Consider the following 20516-nt stretch of genomic DNA (forward strand, 5'->3'; position numbering starts at 1 on the left):
AGCAATGGAGGGTCCTCGTTCCTATCGGCCTCCTCCTCTCATCTTCCTCGATCCCACAAAGCTATTACTTGTTTTCCTATTCCTTCTTCAAGCCTCCCAATGTGATTTATATTGTTCCAACTTTTATAGAGTATAGCTTCTTTTCTAAACAATATCTTAATTTATAATTATATTTATAAATGAATAAAAAAATTACAAAAACACCCTTTGATTAGAGCTCTTCAAGTAATTAATTATAATAATTTTAGTCAAAACAACTTAATTAAATGGTGACAATTTTAATCATAATTATTCTGTGCTAGCATTTTTAGATGAATATTGATTATTAAAATAATTTTAAAACATTTTTAAACAGTTTTAAACTATAATTACTTAATAATATGTTGGATAAATTTTGCCTCAAACTATTACAATATTGGCTTTAGCTTTTGATGACGATGATAATAAAATAAAATAAAATAATAATAATAATTTAAAAATGGGGAATTGGGAAGGGGGAGGTGGTGGGCCCGACGACGGCGTGGGGGGCACCGACCATATCTTGAAGGTGGTGACCTGGATGTTTGATTGGGATTCGGATTAGGATTCCTCTGGGTGCCGCGTCATGGACTGGACTAGACTGAACGGGGAGATTAAACAAAGGACCACTTGCTAGTACTACCACCAGTACTGCACCTTTATTATTCCCTTTCCACTATTGACTGTTCTCTTGCCACTATTATTGACTGTTCCAAGTTAGGGTTACGGTTAAAGTTGTTATTCTCTTTCTACTTTTCACTGTTCTAAGTTAGAATTAGGATTACAGTTAGCATGATCATCTTTTTACAACACAATTATATACAAATAATAATTTCGCTTGTCCAATCGAACCGAGTCGAGTCAAACAATAAAAAGTTCGAGCTTGAGCTCGGTTCATTTTTCCTACACGCAAGTTCAGCTCAAGTTCAATTCGAACTTTAATTCTTAAGCTGGAGCTCGGCTCATAATAAATTTAAATAATTCACGAACGGCTCAAGCTTGATTCAAAAATGAATCGTTTAAAAGTTAAACAAGTTTGGTTCGAACTCGGTTTGAAAATATATAGCTCATTTAAAAATTAAACGAGCTTAGTTAGAACTTGGTTTGTTAATATATAATATTTATAATTTATGTTATATATATATATATATATATATATATATATATATATATATATATATATATATATATTACATGAATTATAAATATTATATATATATATATATAATATTTTTGAACTCAAAATCAAGTTCGAGTTCGACTCATTAACTTAATCGAACGAACTCAAACAAATTTATTTTCGAACCGAGAATCAAATAGCTTGCGAACAATTTGGCTCATTTACATCCCTACTCGTCCCAAACGGTTTAGTATCATCAGTCCCACAACGAAACACAAACAAGTAAATCAAGTATCGAAATATGTGCTCAAATGAGAGGGCAATTCCGCAACTATCTATCCTCAGATGAGAGGGCAATTCCGCGACTATCTGACCCATGCTCAATCTGACAAATCTATCATTTGAGAACCAACTCGACTACGCCATGAAAGCATCTTTTTGCAACACAAATTATAATAGCTACTCGTTAACTGTTATAAATTATAACAGCTACTCATTAAACTTAAAAAATTAATAATTTATTTTAATCCAGATTTATATACATAAAATATTATTATATCAAAATATTCTTTATTAACTTAGGTAAAATTACTTAAATTTCATCAAAAATCACTTTTAAATGGTTATAGTAACTACTTAACTAGTTGCTAAATAGTTGTAGCTAAACTTTAAAATCTTAAATTCTAAATATTATTATGTTAAAATACTCTTTATCAACTTGGTCAAAACTATTTAAACTTCATCCAAATTATTTTAAATTGATAAAAATCATTTTAAAATAGTTATATCAACTACAATACTATAATAGTATTGTAATAATTATTACACATTGTAGTAGCTAATCATAGTTGTTACAATAGCGATGGACGTTGTAGCCATAGCTGCTACAACAATACTAAAATTAAGGATATTCTCGAGATAAAACATATGACAGGACACCCATTGGATTATTTTTACAAAAGGGATGTCTATTTGACTATTCTTTGTATATATATTCATAGCACAAAATCAATATTACTAGATTTCTTTTTAATAAAAAAATGCTTCAAAGAAAATTCAGATATAGCTCTAATACCTTATTTAACTAAAGAGGTTAATTTACTTCTGGTAACACATATTATGCAAGGGAGAGAAAAAAAAAGATTGTGAAAATTGTAATTTAGAGTGGAGGCTTACTCTGATGAGGATCATCCATCAGCCTCTGCAGAGCCTAGTTTAAAGATTTGGCCGACAGCTTCAAGGGCAGGGACATTCCAACATTCAGCATGTCTTATGATCTGTTAGAACAACATCAGTTCAAGCATGAATGTCAGATGATCTGTATCTTGTAGGAGTTAGATGTGCTATCTTACTTTGAAATCTTTGCTTAGATCATAAGTGGTTGTTCCTTTGATGGCAATGAGAGGCTTCCAAGGTAACTTCAAGTAGGTTCTGACAGTAAGTATGCATGTTAATGTAGTCATCTTCAATCTTGATGCAGTTTGATGAAGTGTAAGGTAATTAAAGTAATGAACTCTCGTCACTAGTATAATATCGCAACAAATAATGAATGCTAAACAGAGAATGACGATGAGTCTTTATCGAATACCTTAGGTACCATGTTGCTATGATGAAGTCCATTTCAACCTTGCAACCCTACACAGAGGGGTAAAAACAAGTTTATCCTCTTCCATTAAAACATGAGGGGTAAAAAAAAACTATACTGAAGAACTAAAAGCTTGTTTATTGAGGCTGAAGGTAAGCATGGTAAGAAGAAGTGAAAGGAAAAAGTTGGATTAGTTTCCTTAGGTAGAGAGAAAGGAAAATTGATACATTGTGCCAAATAACATATCAACAAATAAGCTTTAATCTCTCTCAGATTGAATATGCATTTCAATTTCCTTTACATTGTTTTGTCAATAATCACAATAAACCTAGTGAAGAATAATACGAATTTTGAAATATGAATACCTTCTCAATCTTCTCTAGTTTAAGAGATGGACAGTCAAAAAAGGGAACAAGCAAGTCCAGGTTCTGTGAATACCGATCTCTACCTAGCCAGAAGAGATTGAGATATTAGGTTTCTTTCACTAGATAAGTTAGTTCAGTTAAGAACAAAAGGTAGTTTTCGTAAAACAAACATAACAAATTTTATTCTTGTAACAAACAGTAGCCGAGTAGTACAAAGTGATCCATCGATTACATTCTTTTGTAGCACAAAAAAACCAAGATTTGTTGACCTTAAAAGGTGCCTGTAAAACTTGATCATTGAGTCTGATGCACTTGTACACAGTTCAAAAATTCAGTAGGGTAACATTATTTGGCCATGTAACAAAGTAAATTGCAAGTAACTAAACTTGGTGCTTCTTGGCTTCTTGAGATCAATGTCAAACTCATAAGAATCATGGAATCCAGATCCAAATCATGTACTCAGCAGCCATACATGTCAATGAAGTTGATATTAATTACCTATAACAATACTCCCATATTGTTTAAAACTTTATTGACAGGATATATTTTAAAGTTATATAGTTATGATTATACAAAATTCTATTTCAGCATTTAAAATTAGGCATAAACAAACAAGATTAACTGATGAAAACTAAATAAGAATAACAGATTCAGTGATTTCATTCCTAATCTTGAACTGTTGTTTAACATAACAGATTGCTGTGATTTCATTCCAAATCTTGAACAGTTGCTTAATGTAAATCAAACAGGCAGAGTCAGATTGATTTCTAAGTTTTTTAATGTTTGTTGCACACAATCATACAAACTTGGGGTCTTTATCATCGACAATTTTCCTATCTTTCTTTTATCCTCCTTTTAAGATATATTCTTATGGTAAAAATCGTGTTGGTGAAAATTGACCAACTTTTCAATTAAAATTTCTATCTTGAGTACATTACTACTATTTTCAATGATTACATGAGATATGATGATAATTATGTCTAAAAAAACCATAGAAGTATAGTTAAATTGGAGAATCGAGGAGACATGGGTAAGAAAAAAATATGATAAGTAAATCTCATACCTCGAAAGCTGATTGTAGGATCTTCGAATAAGCAATCATCAACATATATGTCTGTGGTGAAATCCCCTATTCTAGAAAGATAGCATTAGCTATTTAATAGGAACTTAACATCATGTCATTTATAGGTGCCCTACAGCTCTACTCATCCTTGAACATACATTATGACATATTTATTTGTGAATCACTGAAGGAGTTACCACAATAACAAACAATAATGAACAGTCCACAGCATGATAAGCCCAAATAATTATGCTTTCTATCTTAAGGAGGTACATGTTCAGTCACATGATGCATTTCACATGAAAAAGATAAGTTAACCAATAGTTGAGAACTGATGATAGATGGAAGGGATGATTACAAAATTCAGAAACTATTATGGTTTTAAGCAAGCTGCTATTTGTTGATGTGATTTCTTGAGGACAGTGAAAGAATCTATCGAGCTGTTTGAAAGATTCCATATGGGAACTAGTGATGCATATGGTCTACAGAACATGTTTGCCTGATGCAATCATGGAAGAAGTTCTGTTTTATGTGCTTGTAAGAAACACAAGTATTATATGGCACCATCTTCAGAAAGACAAAAAAATCAACCCAAATTCACCATACAGACTTATAAACTAAGGAGATCAAGGTTTGTTTCCTTCTTGCAATACGTATTTAACATGCTGAACTTGAAAGAACCACACATCAGTTTCACAAAAAAGCTTGTATGGCAGCCAAACAACCTACCTATTAATTTCCAGACTAGATTGGTACCACTTTCACTGGCACGCTTCTACCACCCAAAAATGTAGTCAATTTGGTAGGGATGCCCTGGGCCCTTGTTGCAGCCTTTTGTTCACAGATTTGACTACATCCCATTACCTAGAACTCATCTCACTACAGTACCATTTGCCCTATGATTGTCATATGACTAGAAGCTTGGGAGGGTAATTTTCCTTTATTTCAAGCCATTTGCAGTAAATCACTCATACCATTCAACAAGGGGAGAAAATCCAAACAGTATATATCCAAAGTATGAAATCACTCCCTCCTATATAGGAGGAGCAAAGGCAGTTGGTGTAAATCACCATGCACAATTCAACAAGGAAACTAAATGAAAAGCCAAACTTATATATCTACTCTAAATTACATAACAAAAGACATGAACAATACTATGATAGAAATTCCTAATATTGTTTGTATATTCTTTTCTTTGGTTGGGTTCACTCATATGAACGCTTATATGATGTGAAGTTAATCAAATTGATCAAGTATGAATCTGCATAGCTTAAATTGTAGTAGTGAAGCAATTAAGTTCAACAAATAGGATTAACTAACCCTACTACCTGTGAGGAAATAAGCACGATCGTAGTCCTCTCGAAGAATCCGAACCACATCATCCACACTGTGAGCCAAAGAAGGCGCATTTCCTGCATTTCTATCCTCCTCGTCTCTGCAATAACACATCGATCATTAGCGATAGAAGCAACGGAGGGGGGAGCGAGGGCGATGGCAGCGGTTGACCTCTGTTTTCTGGGAGAAACGAGCTTGAGGAGCTCCGTGACGCCACCGACGACCAACTTCAGAAGCGTAGGGGCTTTCCCTCCATCTCGAGGCGGCGCGGCACAGCGGAAGGTGAGAGGCTTCTGCAGGAGGAAGTGCGCCTTGTGATGCTTGAAGAGGATGGATGAGAGCGGTGAGGCGACGGAAGTAGAGATTGCCGCCGCCATTGTCGCCGCTGTTGTTTGGTCGAGAAGCAAACAGCGGGATTGGGATCGGGATCGAAAAAGACACATTTACGAAGAAGACCCTAATTTTTCATAAGTGAACTTTATAACGGTGCCTTATGTAAAATTAGAGTCTGGTTTTGGGCTTTACTGCAAAAAAGAAACGGTTCATTAATGTAAATTTCCAAATACAAAAAGTACTCCTCTCGAAACAAAACTTCTAAAATACACCTCTATGTATCATAAATTAAACAAATTGCGAAATAAATGAAAGGAAAGGATTGATTCAAGAAGAAGCGCGTCGTTCCAGGTCTTCGTTTTGGTCCATGTATCTCTTCCAATACCAATGCTTCTTCCACACGCTCTCCGCCATCTCGTCGATCGGCACGCCCTTGGTCTCCGGCAGCAGGAACACGGTGAACAGCCCCATGACCACGATCCACGCCGCGAAAAAGAAGAAGATTGCCGCCCTCATGTGGCACAGCATCGACAGGAAGGCCTGCGCGATGAGGAAGGTGAAGAGCATGTTGGAGCTCACCGCGAAGGAGAACCCCGCCGTCCTCGTCTCCACTGGAAACGTCTCGCTGGGAATCAACCAGCCCAGAGGCCCCCATGACCACGCGAAGCTCATCACGTAGACGCACACCAGGATCACCACTGCGATCGCGATCCCTCGGTCGAGACTGTTGTTCGATTTCAGATACACTTGGAGCAGGATCCCAATTATTGTCTGAAAATTTCAGAAGAGGAAGAAGAATTAGTTCAAAGATCGAAATGAAGCTCTTGTGTTTGAAAATTGGAACTTGCTCAAAGTGTGTTCGATGGAATGAGCGAGTGACCTGGGTGATGAGCATCTGGACGCAGGCCTCGAGTAGCAGCATCTTTCTTCCGACCCGATCGACCAAGGCGATGGAGACGAGGGTGGAAAAGACGTTGACGATCCCGGTGATGACGGCGGACAGCAAGGAGGCGTCGTTGTGGAACCCCATGGTCTGGAAGAGCACAGGCGCGTAGAACATGATGGCATTGATGCCGGTGAACTGCTGGAAGACCTGGAGGAGGATCGCGATGACGAGCGGCGGGCGGCTAGACCTCCGCATCAGTTCTCGGTAGGGGTGCTTCACCAGCTTGGCGCTCTCGCAGGCGTGGACGATCTCGGCGAACTCCGCGTCGACGTTGTCGACGCCGCGGATCTTCTTGAGCGTGGCGAGGCCGCGGTCGGTCCTGCTGCGCTCGACGAGGCTGGTGGGGGTCTCGGTGATGATGAGGGAGCCGAAACAGAGGATGGCGGCGGGGATTCCGGCGAGGCCGAGGGAGAGGCGCCAGCCCCACGGGTGGATGTCGGAGGTGAAGTAGTTGACGAGGTTGGCGATGAAGATTCCGATGGTGACGTTGAGTTGGAAGAGGATGTTGAGCGCTCCGCGGGCTTTCACCGGAGCTATCTCCGACAAGAACAGAGGAACCGCCTACGAGACAAAGAATTTAGATTTAACGCATAAAAATCTCTTTTTTATCAAACAAAAAGATGAGAAAACTTACTTGATTGCCGAATCCGACGCCCATGCCGAGGAGGATGCGGCCGATGATAAGCATGACTAGATTCCTGGCGGCTGCGTCGAGGACGACACCGACGAGGAAGAAGGCGGAGGCGGCCTGCATGGTGCGCTTGCGGCCGAATCGGGTGCAAGAGTAAGATGCGAAGAAGCTGGCGACGAGGGCGGCGAGGTAGAGGGAGGAGGTGAAGAGCTGCAGAATCTGATTGTCGTACTTGCAGTAGTTGTTCTCCTTCGCTCTCTGCTTCTTCACGTACACCTCCGGAAAGAACTCCTCCAGGAAGTCGTCCATGGCGGAGACGCCGCCTGCCGAATTTAGTCCGGCGATAAGAAAATGTTCATTTCACTCCCCAAAATATTGTTTATTTACTATAAGATCCTTAACATTGCTATTTTTAAAGGATATTTTAAAAACAAAAAAAATGAAATGAAATTAAGACATCAAAATATAAGCTCAAACCCGATATTCCGATATCATATCCAAACATCAATCCACCGGTCGCTGCGATAATCCCACAAATCACAACATAGAAAGTAATCTTTCCTGCAAACTCTTTCTTTGAATCATCCGAATTAGAAATTATACCGCCCGCCATCTCAATATTTACTTAACAAGAAGATCTCAAGATCGAGAAAGAGAAGAAGAAGAAGAAAAGCCTTTTAGAAAATGCAAGACTGATGAAGTAGAAAGGTGTATATATAGTATATAAAATAGAGGATAAGGGATGAAATATTTATAGAAAGAAGGAGATAAATGCATATTGCTATACTTATCATGCTTTAATTGTAATAAATGCATAAGAAATACATGGAATTGTATTAAGCACAAATTCAAATCTTTCTTTCGAATTGATCTATTCAAGATAAAGATAAAATTTGTGATTAAGATATATAATGATTGAGATTAAGTTTTGAGAAGGCATTTAATTAACGTTCTATGTATGTTTGTTCACTTTAATTAGATTGAGATCGAGTTAATTAGCCGATTCAAACTTACTTAATATTTTCAAACACAAATATCACTTTTAATATTTATCCTTTTTGATTAAATGGCTATTTAGATAAGTTGAGATGTGTGTGGAATTAGTATTTTCAAATACAAAGATCGAATTAAGCATATAATTAGGAGATAAATAGTGTTGGAAAATATTTCATAATTCGTCCAAGATTGTTGTGAGAGTTAAAGGGAAATAGTAAATTATAAATTATAAAAAATTAATTCAGATTTATCTGTTGAGATGATTTAAGATAATAATCTAAATTATCAGCCCGTCTGATTAGGATGAGTTGTTGATCAGCTTGACTTAAGACATATGCATAGGGCTCTAATTTTATTGGGCTCATTATTTTTAATATTTAATATTTATTTTTATTTAATTTTTTTTAAAGAAAATGTTCAATTTGGGGTGGTAATTTTTAATATTTTAAATTTATTTTTATTCAATTTTTTAAGGAAATATTCAATTTTAATATTAAATTATTTTTTCATTTGTCATTGATTTTTATAATTATTATTTTTAATTATATACTATAAGATCTAACTCCCTTAATTATCATGATCCTCTCAAAAGATGCTCTTCTCCTTTGATCGTTAGTAAACCCTTTTCCTTTCTCATCAGCGATTCTATATTGATCGTACATTTTCCTCCCTCCTCAATGATACTCTCAGAGGGCGCGCTCTTCTTCTTCTTCGTTGGTAATCTTTTTTCCTCGCTCTTTCTTCTTCCTCCTCAATAAGAACATGAATTAGTAATTTTTTTTTTATCATACAACACAAAGTAGAACTGCTAGTCTTTTTAAATATCAATTTTTTTCCTTTTTCAATTTTTGTGAAGTCTTTAATTGCACTGTTGGTTTTGATTATGTTGTTTTTGAATGCTTGTTAAAATTGTAACTTAGTCTTGTATTGATAATTCTTTGACTGATTAGTATTTATTTCATTATACTTTTGTTATAAATGACCATGGATCTATCTGTGAACCTTTATTTGTTATAAATGATCTATCTGTGAAAGAGAGCATTCATAAATCATAATTCTTTCATATGTTGTGTTTTATAAGGATTTCAGATTTCATATGTTGTGTTTTACAAAGGATTTCGGTGTTATTATATGCTTGTAGTAATTATCCTTTCGTGTAGTAATTTTTAGTTATTTTATTTTAATAAATTCAATCTATTTGGCAGTTCATATGCTTAATGTGTAGCTAGTTTGGTGCACATTTCAATTATGATAATAAAGGTCCATAGTTAGGTGATCATCTCTATTAGCCATAATAATAATGAATTTCTTTATTGAAAAGGGATAATTTGGAATTTTACTGTTTAATTTTTCTGTGCTTAATTTACCCAAAAATATCTTAATATTTTTTTTGTTTAATGTTGATATGATGGGAAACATTTGATTTTAATTTTAAATAATTTTATTTTGATAAAATAGTAGGGATTCATATTTTCTTTTTTTTATTTTAATATAAATATGTCGGTTAAAAAATATGATTCTGGATATGTTTATATAAAAAAATAAAATAGAAAATGTATTCAATCGTACACTTGATAGATTTATTACTAATATTAAAAAAAAATTAATATAATTAAAATTTTAACTTAAAAATCAATTGAATTTTCTAATACTTTAGGGAAAAATCTATTAAGAATTAGAATAATGATCACAAATTTAATTTATCAAATATTAATATTAAGAAAAAATTAATAATAATTTAGAAGAAGATGGATCAAAAGAATAAATTTTTTAAATTATCAAAACTTCAATATAAAATTTTAATTAATAATTTTACAACTTAAAAAGTCAACAAACTAATTTTATATAAAAAATATTTTAAAAAATAAAATTTTAAAAAATAAATTTTAAATACGTTATTGTCGATCCTAAATCTGAATGAAAAAAAGGTGAGCGTAAATTTTAAATTTTTAAAAAATATATTAAAGACCTAAAAAAAATTTTTAGAGCCTCAAAAAAACCTTGAGACGACCTTGGTTGCTAAGACTTTATTGGCTTATTATCGAGTCTAAATGGGTCGTTGCTTAAGCACCGAGTCGGGAGATCAAATCACTCGACTGCCAAGTACTCAAGCTGCTGATTGCCAAGTACTGACTTGTCCGAGTCAGGACACCTAGTGCTCTTGAGTGGGACATTGAGCTAGTGCTCCCTCTTAGTGGAGTTGGGATGTCGAGTGTCGAGTTGAGATGTCGAGTGTTGAGTTGAGACGTTGAGTGCCAAGTCGGGATGCCGAGTGCTCTTGAGTGAGAAGGCGAGATGCTCTTTCTGAGTGTCAGGAAACGTCAGGAAATGGATTATAAACCTGAAATGTGATTACCTTGACAGCTTAAGATTTTTACTATTTCGAAGGTTAACGAATTTTTTTTCATGATTATCTTTCGATTTTAAAATTAAATTAATTGAAATGTATAATGAAAAACTTTAATTTAAATATTTATAAATTAAAAAATAATTTAAGAAATTATTTTATTAAAATATATATGATTTTTTTTTAAATTTTTAAAAATTATAAATAAATTCTATTTATTATATATATATTATTAATTTATTATCATCATTAATATTATTAATTTAATATAATTTATTCTAAAAATAAATTAAATCAATGATAATAAAATAAATATTAAACTGATTATATTTTATTTCCTTTAAATAAATAAGTTAAATTAAATAATATTAAATTATATTTTATATCTTATAATTTTAATTATATGATTATTTAATAATTACATAACTAAAATTATGTATAATAATAACTTAAACCTATCATGGTATTTGACATTCAATATTATGGATCAGAACACATGTATAAAATGAAAAGTATGATAGTCATTTTTTATCACTCACTTTTCTTTTTCTTATTTTACACATGCGTATAGTGTTGGAAATTAATTTTCTTAAAAAAGTGAATAGAAAATGAATAGCTCTTATCAACTAAGATATTAATTTTAGGGCAAAAGTCATTGTCTTATTCTCGATAAAATGACACAAAGATCTTTCAATATTATTTTTATTATTATTTCATCTATATTTTTTATCTAAATTTAAATTGATTAAATATATTATAATAATTATGAAATCATAATTATTACAACTATGATTTTATTGCTACTATAATATAAATATTAGATAAATAATACCGTATTATAACATCTACAAACTGTAACTACTACAATATAAATGGTTACATTCATATTATAATTTCATAGTTATTATTACATAAATATAATCATTCATATTATAATAGTTACCGAATATAAATTCAAGATTTAAACAGAAATATACAAAGAGAGATAATAATGAAAATAATATAACAAAGGATAATTAAGTAATTATATATATATATATATATATATAAGATTTTTTTTGATAAAAAAATAAAATAAAATATCATCTTCATAATTTCAAAACATAAGATGGAATTTTTTTACCTTAATTTTATTAAGAAAAGTACACAATTATTCATTGATATTATTGACAATTAATCCGCTCAAGTAAATGCAACTGCACCCACCAGTTCTCCCTGTCTCCTCCTGCCCATAAAGAACCTTCTTCCTTTTTCCTGCTCTTTCACCATCCAAATTCCCTTCCCCTTCTCCTCCTCCTTCTCCAGCGCCATCACATCTCAATTACACCTCCCTTCTCTTCAAGCCAAAGCATCCTCCTTCCTTCCTTCCTTCCTTCCTTCCCCGCTATCCTTACACACTACTCCACACCCACCACCAACCTCCTCCTCCTCCTCTTCTTCCTCGTCTCTTTCTTCTCTCTCTCTCTTTACTCCGATCATTTATACATGTGACATCACATCTCACCAATCATCACCTTCTCTTCTTCTTCGATTTGATAATCGAGAAGCAGAGTCAAGAAGGAAGGAAGGAAGGAAGGAGGAGGAGGAGGAGGAGATATGAAGTTATCTTTGCTCCATAACCAGGCCAACCGACGCCGGCATCAGGAATATTCCGGCGGGGTAGCTTCCCCGGCAGAAAGCCTCCTTCGCTCACCCTCCCCTGTCATCTGGATCCTGCTCCACGGCGTCTGCTGCGTCATCAGCCTCGTCCTCGGCTTCCGATTCTCTCGTCTCGCCTTCTTCCTCCTCTTATACTCGCCTTCCTCCACCACCACCACCACTACTGCTTCTATTTTCAACTCCGTTTCGGCCACCGCCATGACGACGACGACGACGACGACAACCACCACCACCACTCGCACCGAGATGGTTGCCCTCTCGCTCGCTTCTCCCCCGCCGCCGCCGCCGCTGACGCAGGCGACTAGGAGCCGTGTGGGGGTGGGGCGCCACGGGATCCGCGTCCGGCAGTGGGCGCATCCGGACGCGGAGGAGACGATGAGGGCGCACTGGATCATCGAGCGCGTGCAGCGAGAGCAGCGTGCGGAGTACGGCGGCGGCGCGGGCAGTACCCTGCGGCCGATCATCGTCGTCACGCCCACCTACGTTCGCACCTGCCAAATGCTCCACCTCACCGGCCTCCTCCACTCCCTCCTTCTCGTTCCCGTTCCCCCTCACCTGGGTCGTCGTCGAGGCTGCTGCTCCCGCCACCGCTCGCCCCTCCAACGACACCGCCGAGTTCCTCGCTCGCTCTGGCCTCCCCTTCCTCCGCATCCCCTTTCCGGATTCCATGCCCGAAGACTCGCGCTTCCGGCGCCTCGCCGAGTCCCGCATGCGCCTGCACGCCCTGAGGTTCGACTGTTCCTTCTTCTTCCGATCAAAATCAAATTTCGGTTGGTAAAAACTGGATCTTTGTTCGAATTTTTCATGGAACAGAGTGGTGAGGGACCGGAGAATGGACGGGATCGTGGTGTTTGCCGACGACAGTAACGTGCACAGCCCGGAGCTTTTCGACGAGGCGCAGAAGGTGAAGTGGATGAGCGCCGTCTCCATGGGAATCCTCATCCACACCGGCCAATCGCCGGCCGACGAGGCCTACAATAACAACGACTCCCCGGTTCCAATCCAAGGCCCGGCTTGCAACTCCTCCGGACACTTGGTCGGATGGCACACCTACAACCCCCTTCCCAACACCGGCGCCGCCTTCATCGGCGCCGGCAAGACCGTCTCCCCGGCGAAGATGGAGTGGGCCGGGTTCGTCCTGAACTCGAGGTTGCTGTGGAAGGACGTGGCCGGCGGCGGGAAGCCCGGTTGGGTGCGGGATCTCGACGACGTGGGCAAGGACGGTGAAGACGTGGACAGCCCACTGGCCCTCCTGGACGACGCCTCCTTCGTCGAGCCGCTGGGCAATTGCGGCAAGAAGGTGCTGCTCTGGTGGCTCCGCGCCGAGGCCCGCCATGACAGCAATTTCCCAACAGGGTAAAGTTCACAAACCCTTTCTTCTAATTCTCAACTCCACTCAAACATTTTTGGCATTAATTTTTAAAAATATATCAAAAAGACATTTTATATTTTTTTTACAAAAAACTCTTTTTCATATTATTAGCTGTAAATGAATCCAACGATTGAGTAAGAAATTATTTCAATTAGATGAATAAATTTAAATAATTTATTAAATTAAATAAATGAGTTCAAACACATATATTCTGCTGGTTAATATACATGAATAATATTATTTAATTATATTTATTAATAAAATATCAATTTAATCAAATTGTAAATTATAATTCGAAAAAATCGAACTCTTTCTGAAAACTTAAAATTTTTTAAAGCAGTTCTATAAAATTATAGAAATTTAATAGTTATTAACTAGTGACTTATAATTTAATTGTTAATTATATATAGTTATAGTGAATAATAGGTGCTAAGATAAGAAAAGGATAAAGAAAAGATACAATCTAAATTAAAATGAGACATTCCTCTGGTTTGATTCGGAAAGGGAAGAGATAGGACGAAAAAAAAGAATGAATATCGACCGTTCCACTATTTAAATTCGCACTGTAAAAATTAAAGGTAGGGGAAAAGGTATATATGTTGGATATACCTATCCATATTGAATTCCGGATACATCAATGATAGAATCAATTTCTTATTGAAACAAAGTTCATCCAATAAATATAAACCTTAGTTTTATCAAACTAGAAAAAATGCTGGAAATCAAGTAGAAATGCTGGGAATCAGTTAGATATTTGGTCATCTCGCAGCTGCTCCAAGAAACAACAGCAAGGCATTTCCCCATTCCATGTTGACAACCTAATCAATCAACAAAAAAGGAAATGTAAGCAGACTAGAAAAGATATACACTAAATTGTGCAAAAATCAAGCAAGCCAAATAAAGCATGTGCCTCGATATAAATAAAAGAAGTTACCATGTCTCCAAAGTTTCCAAAAAGGCCTTGACACTTAATAATCGTATCCATTTGTGTCAGTTCCAATTATCACTGCAGCTGCAGTGTCTTTATCGGAGTGTCTTTATCACTACAAATGAAGAATCCTCCAAAAATATTTTTTTCAGCCCATAACAGAGTGCATTCAAATATGAGATTTAGAAAATCAACAGCAGCAGTAATAAGGTTTTATTTACAGATGACATTCAAATAATACATAAGAATGTTATGTTTATTGAATCAAAGCAAGTTCAACAACAAATGTTAACATATATACAAATGCATCCTATATGTAGAGAAGCTACTTGAAAGCTCAGAATACTTGAAAGCTCAGAAAGTTTCATTGTTAAATATTCTGATGGATATTTCATTCAAATAAACATTCAGATTGCTACACTCCACAAGCACATGAGGTTTATAAACGTGGAGTTCAATATAAAGTAGGTATCAGTAACATCTAAGAACCTAAAACTTGACAAATACTGGTCCAATGAAAGAAGTATATACCAAATTAAAAATATATCTCGAGTCAAGTGTTACATTGCTGTAACACCATGCAGAGGATAAATGAAAGAGCAATCTGTGGTTTTCAGGACAGTTTCAATTTTAATTGTGCCATACAACAAAATGATGAAATTTAGTAAAATTATAAGTGAGAAAATTTTATGCCAGGAGCTCTTTAAGGTCTGGGTCAGAATATAAAAACTCATATAACTAACAAATTCATGAAGGGAAGTAAGTGTTTTAGCATAGCAGACGTGATCGCAAAGAGGAATCGGATGCCTTGATGTTTTGAGATGGAGCCATCAACAGGATCTTGTATTCAAACTCATCAGCTTGAGCAGCATCTGAAACATCTGATCTTATCTCCTTTATTACCCTAAACAAAACAAGAAATACATGCTTAACAAAATTAAGCGCACTTGATTGCTACCTTTAGAACCGTCCAAAATAAACTATTCATAACCAGTACTACTATACTAAACCACATTCCAGTTACGTCTGAAAATGGCTTTTGAAAAACAGAGAAGAACAAATAAGATAGCAGCAAATTTAAAATAGAGTATGAGGGTTGATTCCTAAATATCCTTCTGACTCTGAAACTTCCAATTAAAATTTCAGAAAGGAAGAAAGAATATATAACTTAGACAATACCAAGATCTAGGCATAGGTCCATGGAAAAATAAAATGTCATTAGGTTTGCATTCAAGAAAACAATTATAGTGAATAGCGTGATATCTGAATGCCGCAGAGAAAATAACAAGTAGCAATAATCCAAGTTTAACAATTATAGCCTACATTATGTTATAATTGTCCGTTATAACAATATGTTATGTTTGAAAGTTAGCTAGCAGTTTTTATTACAAGATTAATGGAAAGACAGCCTACATTTTACAACCAAAATGCATAGAGGGAATAAAATAATTTAACAAACCTGTCCCAAAGCTCTCTTCACCACAAATTGAACACATTCCAGCATCCATCAAGTTGCCAAAAAATTTCCATCCAGTAGGTACCTGAAATATGCCAGCTTATGTTTTAACTCTTTTAGTGAAATTAAAAACATTGATTTCTGTGAAATACCCACCTCAAAAAATCTGAGTTTCAAATTCTTTGCCACTACATCAAGGGCAACAGATGTTGGCATACTCCTGAAGACCAGATCAGCAAAGTTAGCAATGAAAACTATGGACTCTTGAAAAAAGTTGCTAAATACGTGAATTTGTGTGTATCATATATGTGATCAATGCATCACAGGATATTGTGCCCAAAGAGAATTTTGGTGTTGCATTTTAATTCAGTAATATAAACTGAATGGAAATCTTCACTATAAAAACTCCAGAAACAGTAAATTTCAATATTTTACTCACAACTGCCTCAGCTTGCAGTAATCATACTTTAAGCATAAAAAAAAAAGCAAGAGACAGATACTGCAGCTGAATATTGCACATGAAAAGAACTTCATTACCAGCTGGCCACCCCTTTCAAACCAGAGGCGAAGTATGGTATAGCATCGAAATCAGAGAACCTTATAAATTAGAGAACAGCGTTGTTCACCTTCTCCTTCTGCTTTCCCTTGCTCCACTTTTGCAAGCCCAACACCAATTCAGTTGAACAACATTACAATACAAATTAAGAAGAAAACAAAAAAAGGCACAAATAAATACAACAAAGACCTTAGCTTTAACCTAGGAATCATGCACCTACCTTCTTCTTCTGCTTTCCTCTGCGAAATTTGGCCGGCTTCAAGGATGGAGGCAGGGCTTTTTCTTTCTATATTCAATGATGTGTAATTGTCGGTCTTGAAGAGAAATCGTGGACGAAGGCGACGGGGCTTCGAGGACGGAGGCAGAGACGCTTGGTGGGTGATGCCGCCCGATGGTTGAGAAATCGCGGACGGAGGCGGGGCTTAGAGGACGGAGGTAGAGACGCTTGGTGGGTGACGTCACCCGAAGGTTGAGAAATCGCGGACGGAGGCGGGGCTTCGAGGACGGAGGCAGAGGACGGAGGCAGAGGCGCTTAGGGTTTGGAAAATGAAAATCGCGGACGGAGGCGGGGCTTAGAGGACGGAGGTAGAGACGCTTGGTGGGTGACGCCGCCCGAAGGTTGAGAAATCACGGACGGAGGCGGGGCTTCGAGGACGGAGGTAGAGGACGGAGGCAGAGGCGCTTAGGGTTTGGAAAATGAAAATCGCGGTAGCTTTGGAAAGAAAAGCTTTTGCCACGGGATGACCTAATCGCTTAAGTTACCGTGAGAAGAGAAATCGCCGCGCTACTTGAACTAAAACCATCACAAACAAAAATTCCATCAAAAATTTTAAAACCGTCGCGAATCAAATTTCAAACCGCCGCCAATTATCAAACTGCCACAAATTAAATTTAACCGCCGCTAAATAATTTATTTTTCGGCGGTTAATATAAACCGCCGAAAAACACAGAAAATAGCGGCGGTTTTTCAAACCGCCGCTAAACAACAATTTTCTAGTAGTGAATGTTCCAAGCAAAAACAATTATAACTCCAACTACAAGTTTGTGAAATACAATAAATTAAATTCAGTTATATTTATCTGAATAGAAAGCTACACGTGTGACAATCCACATTATCAAACGCATCGTCACCACAAGTAGTTGTCGATTTCTTTTTTTGTTTTATCCAATTCAAAGTGTAACTTGCAATTTTGGATCTTCAACTCCTTCATGGTATCCTCTACACTTTTGGCATTAGCCTCTAACTCTTTCATTACATTCTCTGCAGTTCTAGCATCATCCTCCAATTTGGTTATTCTTCTTAGCAATCCTGGTATTACTTGTGTTGATCTACTACACATCTCATCATCAACCCATGTCCAGAAACCACACCCCCCTTCATTCTGCAATTCCAAGTTATTTATGAGATTAAATGTCTATGTTTTGCACACAAAAAATTGACAAATAATGCTAACTTTTTCCTACCTCAAATAGTGAGCATATAGCAAATCTCCTGCCTAGGTTATCAACAGTCCATGAGGTGATGATTTTCGTCATTCGTCCACATCTGCATTTCGGTGTATTAGTGGTGTAGTACTTAGGCATTTTTAACCTGTAAGGACAAACATACCTTATAAATTACAAACTCCAAACATCACTAAAAAACTCAAACTTCAACAATATATGAATCAATTTGCATCATCACAATATTAACATACAATAATGAGCCGACATCCTATGACAGATATCATGGTATACACAAAATAAAAGAATTTAAAGTTTATACTAAAAACAAGCAATATAACAACCTAACACTGACTCAAAGTTATGTAATAGCATGGGCATGTCTAATTTCTATTTCAAAATGTAAAAAAATTATTAATTCATTTCCTTAAAGATGACATACACCTATTAATAAGCATTAATAAAATTAATTAACTCAGTCCAGACATCACAAATCAAAAGACCCCGATCTGCATGTTAGGATCGGTTGGTTCGCTAGAGGGGGGTGAATAGTATTTTTCGATTCTTCTTGATTGTTTCTCTGCAAGAGTGTTAGCGGAAGCAAAATATAATAGAGAAAATAATAGATCAACGCTAACCCGGTTTGTTTACTTGGTATCCACCTCCGCAGAGGTGACTAATCCAAGGATCCACACGCACGCACACACCCGCTGCACTATGAATCTTCTCATTCTTGAAAACCTCGAAGGCGGAGAAACCTTTACAACTCTTTCGATCTCCTCAAGAATGATATGAAATAATGTTTAAGAGGAGAGGAAGAAAGCATAGAATCAGAGAACAACAAGTTCTCAAAAGAAGCACTAAAGAATAAAAGAATGGCAGAATTCTTGAGTTGATCTCGTGCAGGCTTCTTTTATAAATATTCATCATCAGTCGACTGCTGGCAGGGCCAGTCGACTGATGGCTTCAATCGGCAACAAAATCCCGCATTAAAGCGCATTAAATGCTTGCCAATCTTCGCCAACGTTCAAATAGCAGTCGACTGTTCCAAGACCAGTCGACTGGCATCAGTCGACTCACCATACACCAGTCGACTGCCCAGTCGACTCCTGTCTTCCTCTGGCTCGACTGATTTTTCTGTGTGCGTCTGATTTATGAGCAGTCGACTGCTGGCAGGGCCAGTCGACTGATGAAGCTGAAAAATCCCATTTCAGCTTCTCTTGACCTAGACCTCGGCCTTCAAACACCTCCCATAGCCTCGTGCCTCCCTTGGATGCTCCATCATCCTCGCACTAGCCTGAGATGCTTCCATCAGCTTCGTCATGTCAAGTTCTTGCCAAGACTACCACTCACTTGGACTTTTCCTTGTCAAGACTTCCCACTTGGACTTTTCCTTGCCAAGACTTCCCACTTGGACTTTTCCTTGCCAAGACTACCCACTTGGACTTTTCCTTTTGCCAAGACCAACCTTGGACTTTCCTTTGCCAAGACTTCCCACTTGGACTTTTCTTTTGCCAAGACCAACCTTGGACTTTCCTTTGCCAAGACTTTCCACTTGGACTTTCTTTTGCCAAGACCACGCTTGGACTTTCCTGCAAACTTGCATCACACATGTTAGATCACAAGTATTGCCTAACTTTAAACATGGTTTAGCCAAACATTGAAACTCAATGCACTTGGAGCAAAGATTGCACCAACACTGCACTCCTAAACCACAAACATAGAAAAACCATCACTATCGACTTCCAGATGACAATCAGATTCATCTTCACAAGGTAAACCACAAACATAAACATGGTAGAAACCACAAATCCATCAAAAACCAACCGCTATCGATTGAGATGAATGATATGAAAGAATCGAGGCACAATCATGTTCATTACCAAATATCACTTCTTACCTGTTCTTTCAGATGCGGCGGCGGTGGTCACAGAGGGAAGATGCGGCGGAGAGACTGAGGAAGGAAGATGCGACGCAGAGGAGGCCAGTAGAAGGAAGATGCGGCGGCGGCCACAGAGAAGGAAGAAGGAAGATGCGTCGGAGAGGCTGAGGAAGGAAGATGCGGCGCAGAGGAAGGAAGATGGGGCGGCGGTCGCAGAGGAGAAGGACTTGGCCGCCGGAAGCAGAGGAGGGGGAGGAAGAAGGAAAAGGCGCAAAAGAGGAGGAAGAAGGAAGATGCGGCGGCGGTCACAGAGAAGGAAGAAGGAAGATGCGGTGGAGAGGCTGAGGAAGGAAGATGGGGCGGTGGTCGTAGAGGAGAAGGACTTGGCCGGCAGAAGCAGAGGAGGAGGAGGAAGAAGGAAAAGGCGCAGAAGAGGAGGAAGAACTTGGCCGGCGGAAGCAAAGGAGGAGGAGGAAGAAGG

At 37.3% G+C, this 20516-nt stretch overlaps 2 protein-coding genes, 1 long non-coding RNA gene and 1 pseudogene across 5 annotated transcripts; 1 reads left to right on the forward strand and 3 right to left on the reverse strand.

Annotated features, from left to right (window-relative positions):
- Positions 1–2145: 2145 nt before the first annotated feature.
- On the reverse strand, positions 2146–5887 carry LOC141833025 (uncharacterized). 3 transcript variants are annotated; one of them, XM_074720409.1, is made up of 7 exons: positions 5658–5887; positions 5480–5586; positions 4152–4217; positions 3089–3171; positions 2727–2773; positions 2491–2608; positions 2148–2415 (listed from the first exon to the last, which is right to left on the reverse strand). In XM_074720409.1, the coding sequence occupies exons 1-7, from the start codon at positions 5861–5863 to the stop codon at positions 2326–2328; spliced, it is 717 nt and encodes a 238-aa protein (XP_074576510.1). In that variant the 5' UTR covers positions 5864–5887; the 3' UTR covers positions 2148–2325. The 3 variants fall into 3 exon arrangements, with proteins under 3 accessions (XP_074576527.1, XP_074576510.1, XP_074576519.1); XM_074720418.1 differs by having other exon boundaries at positions 2153–2415; positions 2491–2569; XM_074720426.1 differs by lacking the exon at positions 4152–4217 and having other exon boundaries at positions 2146–2415.
- Positions 5888–6146: 259 nt separating this feature from the next.
- Positions 6147–8009, reverse strand: LOC141833015 (sugar transport protein 8-like). Its single transcript, XM_074720397.1, has 4 exons — positions 7874–8009; positions 7400–7719; positions 6700–7326; positions 6147–6590 (listed from the first exon to the last, which is right to left on the reverse strand). The coding sequence occupies exons 1-4, from the start codon at positions 8007–8009 to the stop codon at positions 6147–6149; spliced, it is 1527 nt and encodes a 508-aa protein (XP_074576498.1).
- Positions 8010–12023: 4014 nt separating this feature from the next.
- Positions 12024–13758, forward strand: LOC141833968 (putative beta-1,4-xylosyltransferase IRX14; annotated as a pseudogene).
- Positions 13759–14485: 727 nt separating this feature from the next.
- Positions 14486–16997, reverse strand: LOC141839216 (uncharacterized). Its single transcript, XR_012602879.1, has 7 exons — positions 16931–16997; positions 16692–16807; positions 16311–16374; positions 16158–16239; positions 15506–15602; positions 14705–14813; positions 14486–14588 (listed from the first exon to the last, which is right to left on the reverse strand). It is a non-coding gene; the product is annotated as an uncharacterized LOC141839216 (long non-coding RNA).
- Between the last annotated feature and the right edge of the window lie 3519 nt (positions 16998–20516).

The sequence above is a fragment of the Curcuma longa genome, chromosome 1, assembly GCF_044706935.1.
Source record: "Curcuma longa cultivar G26 ecotype Majalengka, Jawa Barat chromosome 1, ITB_CL_G26_1.1, whole genome shotgun sequence".
Lineage (NCBI taxonomy): Eukaryota > Viridiplantae > Streptophyta > Magnoliopsida > Zingiberales > Zingiberaceae > Curcuma > Curcuma longa.